The sequence below is a fragment of the Scyliorhinus torazame genome, chromosome 16 (genome assembly GCF_047496885.1).
Source record: "Scyliorhinus torazame isolate Kashiwa2021f chromosome 16, sScyTor2.1, whole genome shotgun sequence".
Lineage (NCBI taxonomy): Eukaryota > Metazoa > Chordata > Chondrichthyes > Carcharhiniformes > Scyliorhinidae > Scyliorhinus > Scyliorhinus torazame.
This window is the reverse complement of record NC_092722.1, coordinates 187338467-187354680: the sequence shown is the minus strand read 5'-3', so window position 1 is coordinate 187354680 and position 16214 is coordinate 187338467. Positions and strand designations below refer to the sequence as shown.

The 16214-nt window shown below is 46.2% G+C and overlaps 1 protein-coding gene across 1 annotated transcript in view; it reads right to left on the bottom strand.

Annotated features, from left to right (window-relative positions):
- The window catches only part of loxl4 (lysyl oxidase-like 4), a 177305-nt gene that overhangs the window by 44385 nt on the left and 116706 nt on the right, over positions 1-16214 (bottom strand). The window contains exons 9-11 of the mRNA XM_072479622.1: positions 15502-15669; positions 9984-10149; positions 7755-7998 (exon numbers count right to left, since the gene is read on the bottom strand). Coding sequence (XP_072335723.1) covers positions 7755-7998; positions 9984-10149; positions 15502-15669 — 578 coding nt within the window. The remainder of the gene's footprint in view (positions 1-7754; positions 7999-9983; positions 10150-15501; positions 15670-16214) is intronic.

Here is a 16214-nt window from a genome sequence, read left to right as displayed (position 1 = left end):
ACAGACTGGAATCTAACCGAGGGGTTCAGGATGGTTTATGTGAAGAATAACAGTTACCCGGGAGTGAGTTACGCACTGGAATCTAATCGAGGGGTTTGGGTGGTTTATAGATAGAATAACAGATACCCAGGAGTGAGTTACAGACTGGAATCTAATAAAGGGTTTCGGATGGTTTATATATCGAATAACAGATACCCGGGAGTGATTTACAGACTGGAATCTAATCGAGGGGTTCAGGATGGTTTAAATATAGAATAACAGATACCCGGGAGTGAGTTACAGACAGGAATCTAATTGAGGGGTTTGGGTGGTTTTCTCTAGAATAACAGATACCCGGGAGTCAATTACATGCTGGAATCTAATCGAGGGGTTCAGGGTGGTTTATATATAGAATAACAGATACCCGGGAGTGAGTTACAGACTGGAATCTAATTGAGGGTTTTGGGTGGTTTAAATATAGAATAACAGATACCATGGAGTGAGTTACAGACTGGAATCTAATCGAGTGGTTCAGGGTGGTTTATATGTAGAATAACAGATACCCGGGAGTGAGTTACAGGCTGGACTCTAATTGAGGGGTTTTGGTGGTTTATATACAGAATAACAGATACCCGGGAGTGAGTTACAGACTGGAATCTAATCGAGGGGTTCAGGGTGGTTTATATATAGAATAACAGATACCCGGGAGCGAGTTACAGACTGGAATCTAATCGAGGGGTTTGGGTGGTTTATATATAGAATAACAGATACACCGGAGTGAGTTCCAGGCTGGAATCCAATCGAGGGGTTTGGGTGGTTTATATATAGAATAACAGATACACCGGAGTGAGTTCCAGGCTGGAATCTAATCGAGGGGTTTGGGTGGTTTATATATAGAATAACAGATACCCGGGAGTGAGTTACAGACTGGAATCTAAACGAGGGGTTTGGGTGGTTTATATATAGAATAACAGATACACCGGAGTGAGTTCCAGGCTGGAATCTAATTGAGGGGTTTGGGTGGTTTATATATAGAATAACAGATACCCGGGAGTGAGTTACAGACTGGAATCTAATCGAGGTGTTCAGGATGGTTTATATATAGAACAGATACTCGGGAGTGAGTTACAGACTGGAATCTAACCGAGGGGCTCAGGATGGTTTATGTGTAGAATAACAGTTACCCGGGAGTGGGTTACACACTGGAATCTAATCGCGGGGTTTGGATGGTTTATACAGAGAATAACAGATACCCGGGAGTGATTTACAGACTGGAATCTAATCGAGGGGTTCAGGATGGTTTAAATATAGAATAACAGATACCCGGGAGTGAGTTACAGACTGGAATCTAATTGAGGGTTTTGGGTGGTTTAAATATAGAATAACAGATACCCTGGAGTGAGTTACAGACTGGAATCTAATCGAGGGGTTTTGGTGGTTTATATATAGAATAACAGATACCCGGGAGTGAGTTACAGACTGGAATCTAATCGAGGGGTTCAGGATGGTTTAAATATAGAATAACAGATACCCGGGAGTGAGTTACAGACAGGAATCTAATTGAGGGGTTTGGGTGGTTTTCTCTAGAATAACAGATACCCGGGAGTCAATTACATGCTGGAATCTAATCGAGGGGTTCAGGGTGGTTTATATATAGAATAACAGATACCCGGGAGTGAGTTACAGACTGGAATCTAATTGAGGGTTTTGGGTGGTTTAAATATAGAATAACAGATACCCTGGAGTGAGTTACAGACTGGAATCTAATCGAGTGGTTCAGGGTGGTTTATATGTAGAATAACAGATACCCGGGAGTGAGTTACAGGCTGTACTCTAATTGAGGGGTTTTGGTGGTTTACATATAGAATAACAGATACCCGGGAGTGAGTTACAGACTGGAATCTAATCGAGGGGTTCAGGGTGGTTTATATATAGGATAACAGATACTCGGGAGTGAGTTACAGACTGGAATCTAATCGAGGGGTTCAGGGTGGTTTATATATAGAATAACAGATACCCGGGAGCGAGTTACAGACTGGAATCTAATCGAGGGGTTTGGGTGGTTTATATATAGGATAACAGATACCCGGGAGTGAGTTACAGGCTGGAATCTAATTGAGGGGTTTTGGTGGTTTATATATAGAATAACAGATACCCGGGAGTGAGTTACAGACTGGAATCTAATTGAGGGGTTTGGGTGGTTTATATATAGGATAACAGATACCCGGGAGTGAGTTACAGACTGGAATCTAATCGAGGGGTTCGGGGTGGTTTATATATAGAATAACAGATACCCGGGAGTGAGTTACAGACTGGAATCTAATCGAGGGGTTTGGGTGGTTTATATATAGAATAACAGATACCCGGGAGTGAGTTACAGACTGGAATCTAAACGAGGGGTTTGGGTGGTTTATATATAGAATAACAGATATCCGGGAGTGAGTTACAGACTGGAATCTAATCGAGGTGTTTAGGATGGTTTATATATAGAACAGATACTCGGGAGTGAGTTACAGACTGGAATCTAACCGAGGGGTTCAGGATGGTTTATGTGCAGAATAACAGTTACCCGAGAGTGGGTTACACACTGGAATCTAATCGACGGGTTTGGGTGGTTTATATATAGAATAACAGATACACCGGAGTGAGTTCCAGGCTGGAATTTAATTGAGGGGTTTGGGTGGTTTATATATAGAATAACAGATACCCGGGCGTGAGTTACAGACTGGAATCTAATCGAGGTGTTCAGGATGGTTTATATATAGAACAGATACTCGGGAGTGAGTTACAGACTGGAATCTAACCGAGGGGTTCAGGATGGTTTATGTGCAGAATAACAGTTACCCGAGAGTGGGTTACAGACTGGAATCTAACCGAGGGGTTCAGGATGGTTTATGTGCAGAATAACAGTTACCCGAGAGTGGGTTACACACTGGAATCTAATCGACGGGTTTGGGTGGTTTATACAGAGAATAACAGATACCCGGGAGTGAGTTACAGGCTGGAATCTAATCGAGGGGTTCGGGGTAGTTTATATATAGAAAAACAGATACCCGGGAGTGATTTACAGACAGGAATCTAATCAAGGGTTTCGGATGGTTTATATATCGAATAACAGATACCCGGGAGTGAGTTACAGGCTGGAATCTAATCTAGGGGTTCGGGTTGGTTTATATATAGAATAACAGATACCCGTTAGTGAGTTACAGACTGGAATCTAATCGAGGGGTTTAGGATGGTTTAAACATAGGAGAACAGTTCCCCGGGAGTGAGTTACACACTGGAATCTAATCGAGGGGTTTGGGTGGTTTATATATAGAATAACAGATACCCGGGAGTGAGTTACAGGCTGGAATCTAATTGAGGGGTTTTGGTGGTTTATATCTAGAATAACAGATTCCCTGGAGTGAGTTACAGACTGGAATCTAATCGAGTGGTGCAGAGTGGTTTATGTATAGAATAACAGATACCCGGGAGTGAGTTACAGACTGGAATCTAATCGAGGGGTTCGGGGTGGTTTATATATAGAATAACAGATACCCGGGAGTGAGTTACAGACTGGAATCTAATCGAGGGGTTTGGGTGGTTTATATATAGAATAACAGATACCCGGGAGTGAGTTACAGACTGGAATCTAATCGAGGTGTTTAGGATGGTTTATATATAGAACAGATACTCGGGAGTGAGTTACAGACTGGAATCTAATCGAGGTGTTTAGGATGGTTTATATATAGAACAGATACTCGGGAGTGAGTTACAGACTGGAATCTAACCGAGGGGTTCAGGATGGTTTATGTGCAGAATAACAGTTACCCGAGAGTGGGTTACACACTGGAATCTAATCGACGGGTTTGGGTGGTTTATATATCGAATAACATATACACCGGAGTGAGTTCCAGGCTGGAATTTAATTGAGGGGTTTGGGTGGTTTATATATAGAATAACAGATACCCGGGCGTGAGTTACAGACTGGAATCTAATCGAGGTGTTCAGGATGGTTTATATATAGAACAGATACTCGGGAGTGAGTTACAGACTGGAATCTAACCGAGGGGTTCAGGATGGTTTATGTGCAGAATAACAGATACCCGGGAGTGAGTTACAGGCTGTACTCTAATTGAGGGGTTTTGGTGGTTTACATATAGAATAACAGATACCCGGGAGTGAGTTACAGACTGGAATCTAATCGAGGGGTTCAGGGTGGTTTATATATAGGATAACAGATACTCGGGAGTGAGTTACAGACTGGAATCTAATCGAGGGGTTCAGGGTGGTTTATATATAGAATAACAGATACCCGGGAGCGAGTTACAGACTGGAATCTAATCGAGGGGTTTGGGTGGTTTATATATAGGATAACAGATACCCGGGAGTGAGTTACAGGCTGGAATCTAATTGAGGGGTTTTGGTGGTTTATATATAGAATAACAGATACCCGGGAGTGAGTTACAGACTGGAATCTAATTGAGGGGTTTGGGTGGTTTATATATAGGATAACAGATACCCGGGAGTGAGTTACAGACTGGAATCTAATCGAGGGGTTCGGGGTGGTTTATATATAGAATAACAGATACCCGGGAGTGAGTTACAGACTGGAATCTAATCGAGGGGTTTGGGTGGTTTATATATAGAATAACAGATACCCGGGAGTGAGTTACAGACTGGAATCTAAACGAGGGGTTTGGGTGGTTTATATATAGAATAACAGATATCCGGGAGTGAGTTACAGACTGGAATCTAATCGAGGTGTTTAGGATGGTTTATATATAGAACAGATACTCGGGAGTGAGTTACAGACTGGAATCTAACCGAGGGGTTCAGGATGGTTTATGTGCAGAATAACAGTTACCCGAGAGTGGGTTACACACTGGAATCTAATCGACGGGTTTGGGTGGTTTATATATAGAATAACAGATACACCGGAGTGAGTTCCAGGCTGGAATTTAATTGAGGGGTTTGGGTGGTTTATATATAGAATAACAGATACCCGGGCGTGAGTTACAGACTGGAATCTAATCGAGGTGTTCAGGATGGTTTATATATAGAACAGATACTCGGGAGTGAGTTACAGACTGGAATCTAACCGAGGGGTTCAGGATGGTTTATGTGCAGAATAACAGTTACCCGAGAGTGGGTTACAGACTGGAATCTAACCGAGGGGTTCAGGATGGTTTATGTGCAGAATAACAGTTACCCGAGAGTGGGTTACACACTGGAATCTAATCGACGGGTTTGGGTGGTTTATACAGAGAATAACAGATACCCGGGAGTGAGTTACAGGCTGGAATCTAATCGAGGGGTTCGGGGTAGTTTATATATAGAAAAACAGATACCCGGGAGTGATTTACAGACAGGAATCTAATCAAGGGTTTCGGATGGTTTATATATCGAATAACAGATACCCGGGAGTGAGTTACAGGCTGGAATCTAATCTAGGGGTTCGGGTTGGTTTATATATAGAATAACAGATACCCGTTAGTGAGTTACAGACTGGAATCTAATCGAGGGGTTTAGGATGGTTTAAACATAGGAGAACAGTTCCCCGGGAGTGAGTTACACACTGGAATCTAATCGAGGGGTTTGGGTGGTTTATATATAGAATAACAGATACCCGGGAGTGAGTTACAGGCTGGAATCTAATTGAGGGGTTTTGGTGGTTTATATCTAGAATAACAGATTCCCTGGAGTGAGTTACAGACTGGAATCTAATCGAGTGGTGCAGAGTGGTTTATGTATAGAATAACAGATACCCGGGAGTGAGTTACAGACTGGAATCTAATCGAGGGGTTCGGGGTGGTTTATATATAGAATAACAGATACCCGGGAGTGAGTTACAGACTGGAATCTAATCGAGGGGTTTGGGTGGTTTATATATAGAATAACAGATACCCGGGAGTGAGTTACAGACTGGAATCTAATCGAGGTGTTTAGGATGGTTTATATATAGAACAGATACTCGGGAGTGAGTTACAGACTGGAATCTAATCGAGGTGTTTAGGATGGTTTATATATAGAACAGATACTCGGGAGTGAGTTACAGACTGGAATCTAACCGAGGGGTTCAGGATGGTTTATGTGCAGAATAACAGTTACCCGAGAGTGGGTTACACACTGGAATCTAATCGACGGGTTTGGGTGGTTTATATATCGAATAACATATACACCGGAGTGAGTTCCAGGCTGGAATTTAATTGAGGGGTTTGGGTGGTTTATATATAGAATAACAGATACCCGGGCGTGAGTTACAGACTGGAATCTAATCGAGGTGTTCAGGATGGTTTATATATAGAACAGATACTCGGGAGTGAGTTACAGACTGGAATCTAACCGAGGGGTTCAGGATGGTTTATGTGCAGAATAACAGTTACCCGAGAGTGGGTTACAGACTGGAATCTAACCGAGGGGTTCAGGATGGTTTATGTGCAGAATAACAGTTACCCGAGAGTGGGTTACACACTGGAATCTAATCGACGGGTTTGGGTGGTTTATACAGAGAATAACAGATACCCGGGAGTGAGTTACAGGCTGGAATCTAATCGAGGGGTTCGGGGTAGTTTATATATAGAAAAACAGATACCCGGGAGTGATTTACAGACAGGAATCTAATCAAGGGTTTCGGATGGTTTATATATCGAATAACCGATACCCGGGAGTGAGTTACAGGCTGGAATCTAATCTAGGGGTTCGGGGTGGTTTATATATAGAATAACAGATACCCGTTAGTGAGTTACAGACTGGAATCTAATCGAGGGGTTTAGGATGGTTTAAACATAGGAGAACAGTTCCCCGGGAGTGAGTTACACACTGGAATCTAATCGAGGGGTTTGGGTGGTTTATATATAGAATAACAGATACCCGGGAGTGAGTTACAGGCTGGAATCTAATTGAGGGGTTTTGGTGGTTTATATCTAGAATAACAGATTCCCTGGAGTGAGTTACAGACTGGAATCTAATCGAGGGGTGCAGAGTGGTTTATGTATAGAATAACAGTTACCCGGGAGTGAGTTACAGACTGGAATCTAATCGAGGGGTTTGGGTGGTTTATATATAGAATAACAGTTACCCGGGAGTGAGTTACAGACTGGAATCTAATCGAGGGGTTCGGGTGGTTTATATATAGAATAACAGATACCCAGGAGTGAGTTACAGACTGGAATCTAATCGAGGGGTTCGGGTGGTTTATATATAGAATAACAGATACCCGGGAGTGAGTTACAGACTGGAATCTAATCGAGGGGTCTGGGTAGTTTATATATAGAATAACAGATACCCGGGAGTGAGTTACAGGCTGGAATTTAATCGAGGGGTTTGCGTGGTTTATATATAGAATCACAGATACCCGGGAGTGAGTTACAGGCTGAAATCTAATCGAGGGGTTTCCGTGGTTTATATATAGAATAACAGATACCCGGGAGTGAGTTACAGACTGGAATCTAATCAAGGGGTTCGGGGTGGTTTATATATCGAATAACAGATACCCGGGAATGAGTTACAGATTGGAATCTAATCGAGGGGTTCGGGGTGGTTTATATATAGAATAACAGATACCCGGGAGTGAGTTACAGACTGGAATCTAATCGAGGTGTTCAGGGTGGTTTATATATAGAATCACAGATACCCGGGAGTGAGTTACAGGCTGGAATCTAATCGAGGGGTTTGCGTGGTTTATATATAGAACATATCTCTCCATTACTCAACGTTCTTTCAATTTTCTTTTTCAAAAATTCATATTGTGATCATTTCGAGAATGTCACAGTTCCCAGCTATGACCTTACTGATGACAGTTGTGCCAGATCCACGATTCCCGTCCGCCCTTTGGTCTGAAGTCGGACCTGCCAATGTTCTTTATCCGTGAGGAGAAGCGGAGCAGGCGGCGGTATCCGTTAGGCCAGTTCATTGTGTCCGCTGTCTTTGCCAGGCAGCCTTCCTCGTACGCACAGTTGAGCTGGTTAAGGGGCCTGTCCTCCAGATACGCAGACTCCTGAGCCTCCTTGCTATCCAGGACAAGGTCGGGAAGAGCTAACAGCACCAAGCAAAAGGGAGAGTTTGAGATTTAACATTTCCTCAATGCACTCACCATATTTTGCCTTTTGTCAGTTCCAGGTTTTTTCCTCTTTCCTCCCCTCCCTGGAGAGGTTTGTCACCCTCCCCTGAACCACGTTTCATCCTTCACACGGGAGCCTATTTAGTGAATTGTCCAAAGACTATTCAACTGTGGAGTGCACCATATCACACACAAGGTGGAATCTGACACCGGTGCTGGGCAGGACAATGCACAGCCTTCCTGTCCCACTGCCAACAGACACAGCGACAGGCAGGGGGGAGGGGGGCTTGCCATAGGGGGAGCATGAGGAACAAACCTGAGCAGTGTTGCTTGTGGGGTTCCACACTGCGCTGGGGGGCGGGGGGTCACTCATTTAAAGGCACTCAGCGCCTGATCGAGGGACATGGTATCGATAAGCAGGGTGGGGCACTGAGACCACCCCTCTGCCCTAGCTGTCAATCGCTACCCTGGTGACCCCCACCGAAGAGTCCCGTTCCACGACCATCACTCACCCGCGTCCACAACCCCTGATCCCTTTAGTAATCAAGCCTGGCTTTCCAAATTTCACAGGGTCACCACTAAACAGCCTCACTGTGGTTACTGATCAGCATGTCAGTAAGTTTACAGAATCCCGTGGAATCCCGTTAATCTAAACCTTTGCTGAATCTTGACATGCCGGAGTCAACAATGAGCAGCTGTTCTGAATTGAGCTAACAACACTGACGACAAGGATTTGGGGTGGGGAAGAGGGGGGGGGGGGGGGGGGGGGGGGGGGGGGGGATGAGGGGGGGGGGGGGGAATGAGGGGAAATGAGGTGAAGATTCACTGGAATAATACCAGGGTTAAAAGAGTTAAATTGAGAGAAGAGGTTGTATCGACTTGTCTTGTCTAGAAGATTAAGGGGTGATCGAAATGAGCAATTGAAAATGATTAATGAACTTGACAGGGTCGATAGAGAGAAACTATTTCCTTTGCCATGGGGGGGTGTAGGGGCAGTGCAGGATTTAGGGGGCAGAACCTTAGAATTCAAGCCAGACTGTTCATGGGGCGATGTTGGGGAACACTACTTCACACAAAGGCAGATGGAAACCTGGAGCCTCCAGTTCTTCAACAAGCAGCTGAGGTTGAGCTGAGGCAGCATGGTGGTTAGCGCTGCTGCCTCACAGCTCCAGGGTCCCAGGTTCAATTCCGGCCTCGGGTGACTGTCTGTGCGGAGTCTGCACATCCTCCCCGTGTCTGCGTGGTTTTCCTCCGGGTGCTCCGGTTTCCTCCCACACTCCGAAGATGTTCAGGTTAGGTGGTTTGGCCATGATAAATTGCCCCCTAGTATCCAAAAGGTTAAGTGGGGTGACTGGGTTACAGGGATAGGGTGGAGGCGTGGGTTTAATTCGGGTGTTCTGTCCAAGAGCCGGTGCAGACTCGATGGGCCGAATGGCCTCCTTCTGCACTGTAAATTCTATGTTTCTATGATTGGTTGTCAAACGAAAATGTCGAAACTGTAACTGATAGAATTTTGTTATTGCTGAAAAGAGAGTCATGTTGCTGAAGATTTTTATTTTGCACTCAACAGGAGAAATACAAGAATACCAAATTTCAAAATCAGAGTCAACTCGCCAACCAATCAGCCTGTGGTATAAATTGTGTGGTTGGTTGAAATTTGTCATTCCTGTTCTGTCCTAGTGCGTGCAAGAGGAAAGGATTCGTCAACAATAAAGACCAGCAATATGCAAGGTCTTTCTTAGGGGAAAGGATATTATGGGATATGAAATCATGGTGAGTAAGTGACTTTAAGAATCAGGCCAGCCCTGATCAAGTTGAATGGGAACAGGCTCAAGTGCCTGAATGGTCTCTGAGTCAGTCCCGTTGTCTACCACTCTGTCCCACCCTGTTCCCGCTCTTCCCCCCTCCCCGCTCCAAGCAAGTGCTTTGCAATAGGAGATGCAGACCAGGTCATACTCACATTCTGAGCAGATAACGCCAGCAGCGAACCGCCCGCCATCTTGCGGACAATTGACATGTCCACGGTCATGGGTGCACCGCAAGAGCGATAGCTCTGTCCCGGAGCAAGAGGTTCCGCTCAGGACTATATTGCTCATGGAATGGTCTCCCTGCCAGAACCACGTTTCCTTTGAGACAAAAGTAGAAGGTTTCAGTCAAAGTACAGTCCAGGAGTGGCTTCACTCTGCTATGAAACTCTTTCACCAAATGCACCTGATAGGGAACAAGTTCAAAGCAATGGACGGCTGGTTTATCAGTCTCTACAATGACCCTTTGTTCAAAGAAAATGGACCAGTAAGTGAAAAGCAGCATGGTTTTGTACAGGGGAGGTCATGTCTCACCAACTTGATTGAGTTCTTTGTAGAGGTGACAAAAAAAATTGATGAGGGAAGGGCTGTGGATGTAGTTTATATGGACTTTCATAAGGCGTTTGACAAGGTCCCACATAGCAGATTGGTCTAAAAACTAAAATCACATGGGACGCGGGGTGGGCTGGCTAGATGGATACAGAACTGGCTTGGTTATAGAAGACAGAGAGTAGGGGTGGAAGGGTGTTTTTCTGAATGGAGATCTGTAGCTTGTGATGTTACATCCATGGATACATAGAAGATAGGAGCAGGAGGAGGCCTTATGGCCCTTCGAGCCTGCTCCGCCATTCATCACGATCATGGCTGATCATCCAACTCAATAGCCTAATCCTGCTTTCTCCCCATAGCTTTTGATCCCATTCTCCCCAAGTGCTATATCCAGCCGCCTCTTGAATATATTCAAAGTTTTAGTATCGACTACTTCCTGTGGTAATGAATTCCACAGGCTCACCACTCTGTGTTAGAAGTGTCTCCTTATCTCTGTCCAAAGTGGTTTACCCTGAATCCTCAGACTGTGACCCCTGGTTCTGGACACACCATCAATGGTAACATCTTCCCTGCATCTACCCTGTCTAGTCCTGTTAGAATTTTATAAGCCTCTATGAGATCCCCCCTCATTCTTCTGAACTCCAGCGAGAACAATCCCAACCTAGTCAATCTCTCCTCATAAGACAGTCCCTGGAATCAGTCTGGTAAACCTTCGCTGCACTCCCTCGAGAGCAAGAACATCCTTCCTCAGAGAAGGAGACCAAAACTGCACACAATACTCCAAGTGTGGCCTCACCAAGGCCCTGTATAATTGCAGCAACACATCCCTGCTTCTATACTCGACACCCCTTGCAATGAAGGCCAACGTACCATTCGCCTTCTTTATCGCCGGCTGCACCTGCATGCTTACCTTCAGCAACTGGTGCACAAGGACACCCAGGTCCTGCTGCACACTCCCCTCTCCCAATTTACAACCATTCAGGTAGTAATCTGCCTTCCTGTTTTTGCTTCCAAAATGAATAACCTCACACTTATCCGAATTATACTGCATCTGCCATTGGTTTGCCCACTCTCCCAACCTGTCCAGATCATGCTGTAGGATTATCATAGATTATCATAGAATTTACAGTGCAGAAGGAGGCCATTCGGCCCATCAAGTCTGCACCGGCTCTTGGAAAGAGCACCCTACCCAAGGTCAACACCTCCACCCTATCCCCATAACCCAGTATCCCAACCCAACACTAAGGGCAATTTTGGATACTAAGGGCAATTTATCATGGCCAATCCACCTAACCTGCACATCTTTGGACTGTGGGAGGAAACCGGAGCACCCGGAGGAAACCCACGCAGACACGGGGAGGATGTGCAGACTCCGCACAGACAGTGACCCAAACCGGAATCGAACCTGGGACCCTGGAGCTGTGAAGCAATTGTACTATCCACAATGCTACCGTGCTGCCCTGCATCCTCGTCACAATTCATCCTCCCACCTAATTTGGTATCATCTGCAAACTTTGAGATGTTACATTTTGTTCCCTCATCCAAATCATTAATATATATTGTGAATAGCTGGGGTCCCAGCACCGATCCTTGTGGTACCCCACTGGTTACTGCCTGCCAATTTGATACCTGTTCCGCAGGGATCAGTGCTGGGACCTCTGTTGTTTGTCATATTTATAAATGATCTGGAGGGAAATGTGGGTGGTCTGATTTGTAAGTTTGTAGATGACACGAAGATTGGCGGAGTTGCTAATAGTGCCCAGGATTGTCAGAGGATACAACACAGGATATAGATAGATTGGAAACTTGGGCACAGAAATGGCAGATGGAGTTTAATCCAGACTAATGCGAGGTGTTGCATTTTGGAGGATCAAATCTAGGTATGAATGGTACTGTAAATGGCAGAACCCTTAGGAACATTAACATACAGAGGGATCTGGAGTACTGCGTGCAGCTCTGGTCACCACATTATCAGAAGGACGTGGAAGCTTTGGAGAGAGTGCAAAGAAGGTTCACCGGGATGTTGCCTGGTCTCGGGGGTGTTGGCTATGAGGAGAGCTTGAATAAACTAGGATTTTTTTTCACAGGAAAGACGGAGGCTGAGGGGAGACCTGTTAGCGGTCTACAAAATTATGAGAGGCATAGACAGGGTGGATAGTCAGAGGCTTTTTCCAAAGGTGGAAGTGTCAATTACAAGGGGGCACAGGTTCAAGGTGAGAGGGGGAAAGTTTAAGGGAGATGTGCAGGATAAGGTTTTCATGCAGAGAGTGGTGCCTGGAACGCGCTGCCAGAAGATGTGGTGGAAACAGGCACATTGGCAACATTTAAGAGGCATCTGGATGGGTCCTGTTGTGTTATGTAATTTGGAATAACACAAGCTGCCACTTGATGCAGTTTTGAGTAAAAGATGCTCCAGATTTTGAAGTGAGTTCAATGTGTTTTATTGAACTATTAGCACAGTTCTCAATGAGTTCGACTCTCTGCTAATCTAAATGTAGTAACTCAGTCTAACTGAACCAGCCTCGCTCTAAGCCTGGGGTGTGATGCTGAGGATACACCCTGTCTCACTCTGTAGATGTTGGTCTGTGGAAAGAGGCGGGGTGTGAGTGCCTCATCCCTTTTATAGTGAGATACCACCCCGGAGTGTCCTGACTGCTCATTGGTCGTGTCCTATTCTATGTGTTCATTAGCTGCATGTTTGCATATCATGACAGATCCATGACTAAGGAGGGAATAGAGGGATATGGACCGAGTAACGGCAGAAGGTTTTGTTTTTAGTTAGGGGATCATGATTGGTACAGGCTAGGAGGGTCGAAGGACCTGTCCCTGTGCTGTACATTTCTTTGTTCTTTGTTTAAGGAAGTATGCCACAGAGGGAGTTCAACGGAGATTCACCAGACTAATCCCAGGGATGGTGGGATTGTCTGGTGAGGAAAGATTGAGGAGACTGGAGACGGAATTCTCCAGCTGTTGGGCTCGGCTGTTCCCATCAGCAGCGTACCCCTGCACCCCGGGTTTCTTAGCTGAGTGGGGCAGCTTCAATGGGAAATCCCGTTGACAAGCGGCGGGAGCAGAGAAGCTCACCACCAGCGAACAGTGCACCGCCTAGGAACGTACAGCCGGGGCACTGGAGAATCCCGCTTGGGGTCTGAATTCCATGGAGCTTTGAAGAATGAGGGGTGACCTCATTGACATTTACAACATTCGTACAGGACATGACAGGGTGAGTGTAGATGCAGATTTCTCCCCTGGCTGGTGAATCTAAAGCCAGGGGGCATAATCTCAGGGTAAAGGGTTGGCCATTCAAGACTCAGATGAGGAGGAATTTCCTCACTCAGAGAGGGTGAATCTTTGGATTTCTCTACCCCAGAGAAACTCAATCATTGAGAACGTTCAAACAGGAACCGGTAGATTTCTAGAGACTAATGACATCAAGGGGAATGGAGATAGTGCTAGAAAATGGCATTGAGATTCATGATTGGGGCAGCACAGTGGTTAGCACATCTGCCTCACAGCGCCAGGGACCCGGGTTCGATTCCGGCCTCGGGTGACTGTCTGTGCGGAGTCTGCACGTTCTCCCGCGTCTGCGCGGGTTTCCTCCGGGTGCTCCGGTTTCCTCCCACAGTCCAGTTGTGCAGGTTAGGTGGATTGGCCGCGCTAAATTGCCCCCTTAGTATCCTAAAGGTTAGATAGGTTGACTGGGTTACGGGGATAGGGTGGAGGCGTGGGCTTGAGTAGGGTGCTCTTTCCAAGGGCTGGTGCAGACTCAATGGGCCGAATGGCTTCCTTCTGCACGGTAAATTCTATGATTCCATGATTAACCAAGATCTAACTGAATGGCGGAGCAGGTTCGATGGCCTGAATGGCTGACTCCTCGTGTTCCAAAAATACACAAAAAGGAACACGTTGCTCAGGACTACTGGTCAGGAATGAATAAATTAGATGTGGAACTGTATTAATTCTATGGAGTTTGGTTAAAGAGTTTAGTGGGGCGGGGGGTGGGGGGGGGATCGCGGTTGTGGCTGAGGTAGATTGGAGTCAGGCAATGTTGATGAAGAATTTTGCCTGCCGAAGACTTCACATCAGATTGGGGTGCACAACATGTATTGGATGATCAAACTAATGGCTTTACTGTCATTTCCTTGATCCGTGTTCTCCTGCATTATCTTGGACACATTCTTCCGTCATTGGAAATGTCCATGAAATGGCCACATTGCTAGATTTGCTGCCAAGGCATGAAGTGTGACATAGAACAGCACAGTACAGGCCCTTCGGCCCACTATGTTGTGCCGACCATTTATCCTAATCTAAGATCAACCTAACCTACACCCCTTCAATTTACTGCTGTCCATGTGCCTGTCTAAGAGTCGCTTAAATGTCCCTAATGACTCTGACTCCACCACCTCTGCTGGCAGTGCATTCCACACACCCACCACTCTCTGTGTAAAGAACCTCTGACATCTCCCCTATACCTTCCTCCAATCGCCTTAAAATTATGTCCTCTCGTGACAGCCATTTCCACCCTGGGGAAAAGTCTCTGGCTATCCACTCTATCCATGCCTCTCATCACCTTGTACACCTCTATCAAGTCACCTCACTGCCTTCTTCGCTCCAGTGAGAAAAGCCCTAGCTCCCTGTGGTAGTATGTATTGGGGGTCATGTGGGACTGGAAGCCCTAATGTCATTGGCTGACAGATCCCGGGTCCTGGTTGGCCGTTGACCTCAAGCTCCGCCCTGAAGGCGGAGTATAAGAAGCCGGTGTCTTCCCCCGCAGGCCAGTTTACTATCGAGCTGCTGGGGAACAGACACGCTCAATAAAGCCTCATCGACTTCACTATATTCGTCTCATGGAGTCTTTGTGCGCCACACTCCCTCAACCTTTCTTCAAAAGACATGCCCTCCAGTCCAGGCAGCATCCTGGTAAATCTCCTCTGTACCCTGCCCAACGCATCCACATCCTTCCTATAATGAGGCGACTAGAACTGGACACAATATTCCAAGTGTGGTCTAACCAGGGTTTTATAAAGCTGCAGCAAAACCTCGCGGCTCTTAAACTCAATCCCCCTGTTAATGAAAGCCAACACACCATACGCCTTCTTAAAAACCCTATCAACCCGGGCCTACCTGGAGGGCATGGTTGCCGAAGCCTAACCCCAGTTGACGACAGACTACCATAGCCTCGGTCAGTCCCCACTTCTCGCCACACACACTGCCCCAGCTCGTTGTTCCGTTGATTTCCACCTGAATCTCCACACGCCCTTCATTGGCGTTCCGACCGCCGTTCAAACGGATCTGTATTTCAGAAAAGAAGAACAATTAACTCTTCAAAGAATTCCAAATCCTTGAATGGCCTCGTCCCTCCCCAGCTCGATAACTTCCTCCAGCCCTATAAACCCCAGAGATCTCTGTGCTGCTCTAAATCCGGTCTGTGATGCGTTCCCAGTTTTCATTGTCGCCCCAATTGGGAGCCATGCCTTCAGTTGTCTGGATTCTAAGCTCAGGTATCCTTCCCCTCCTTTACAAACCCGCTAATAACCTGCTCCTTTGACATTCCGGTGTTCCCTCAGTACTGAATCGTGCAAAGTGCAGCACCCCCTCAGTACTGACCCTCTGACAGTGCAACACTCCCTCAGTACTGACCCTCTGACAGTGCAGCACTCCCTCAGTACTGACCCTCTGACAGTGCAGCACTCCCTCAGTACTGACCCTCTGACAGTGCAGCACTCCCTCAGTACTGACCCTCTGACAGTGCAGCACTCCCTCAGTACTGACCCTCTGACAGTGCAACACTCCCTCAGTACTGACCCTCTGACAGTGCAGCACTCCCTCAGTACTAA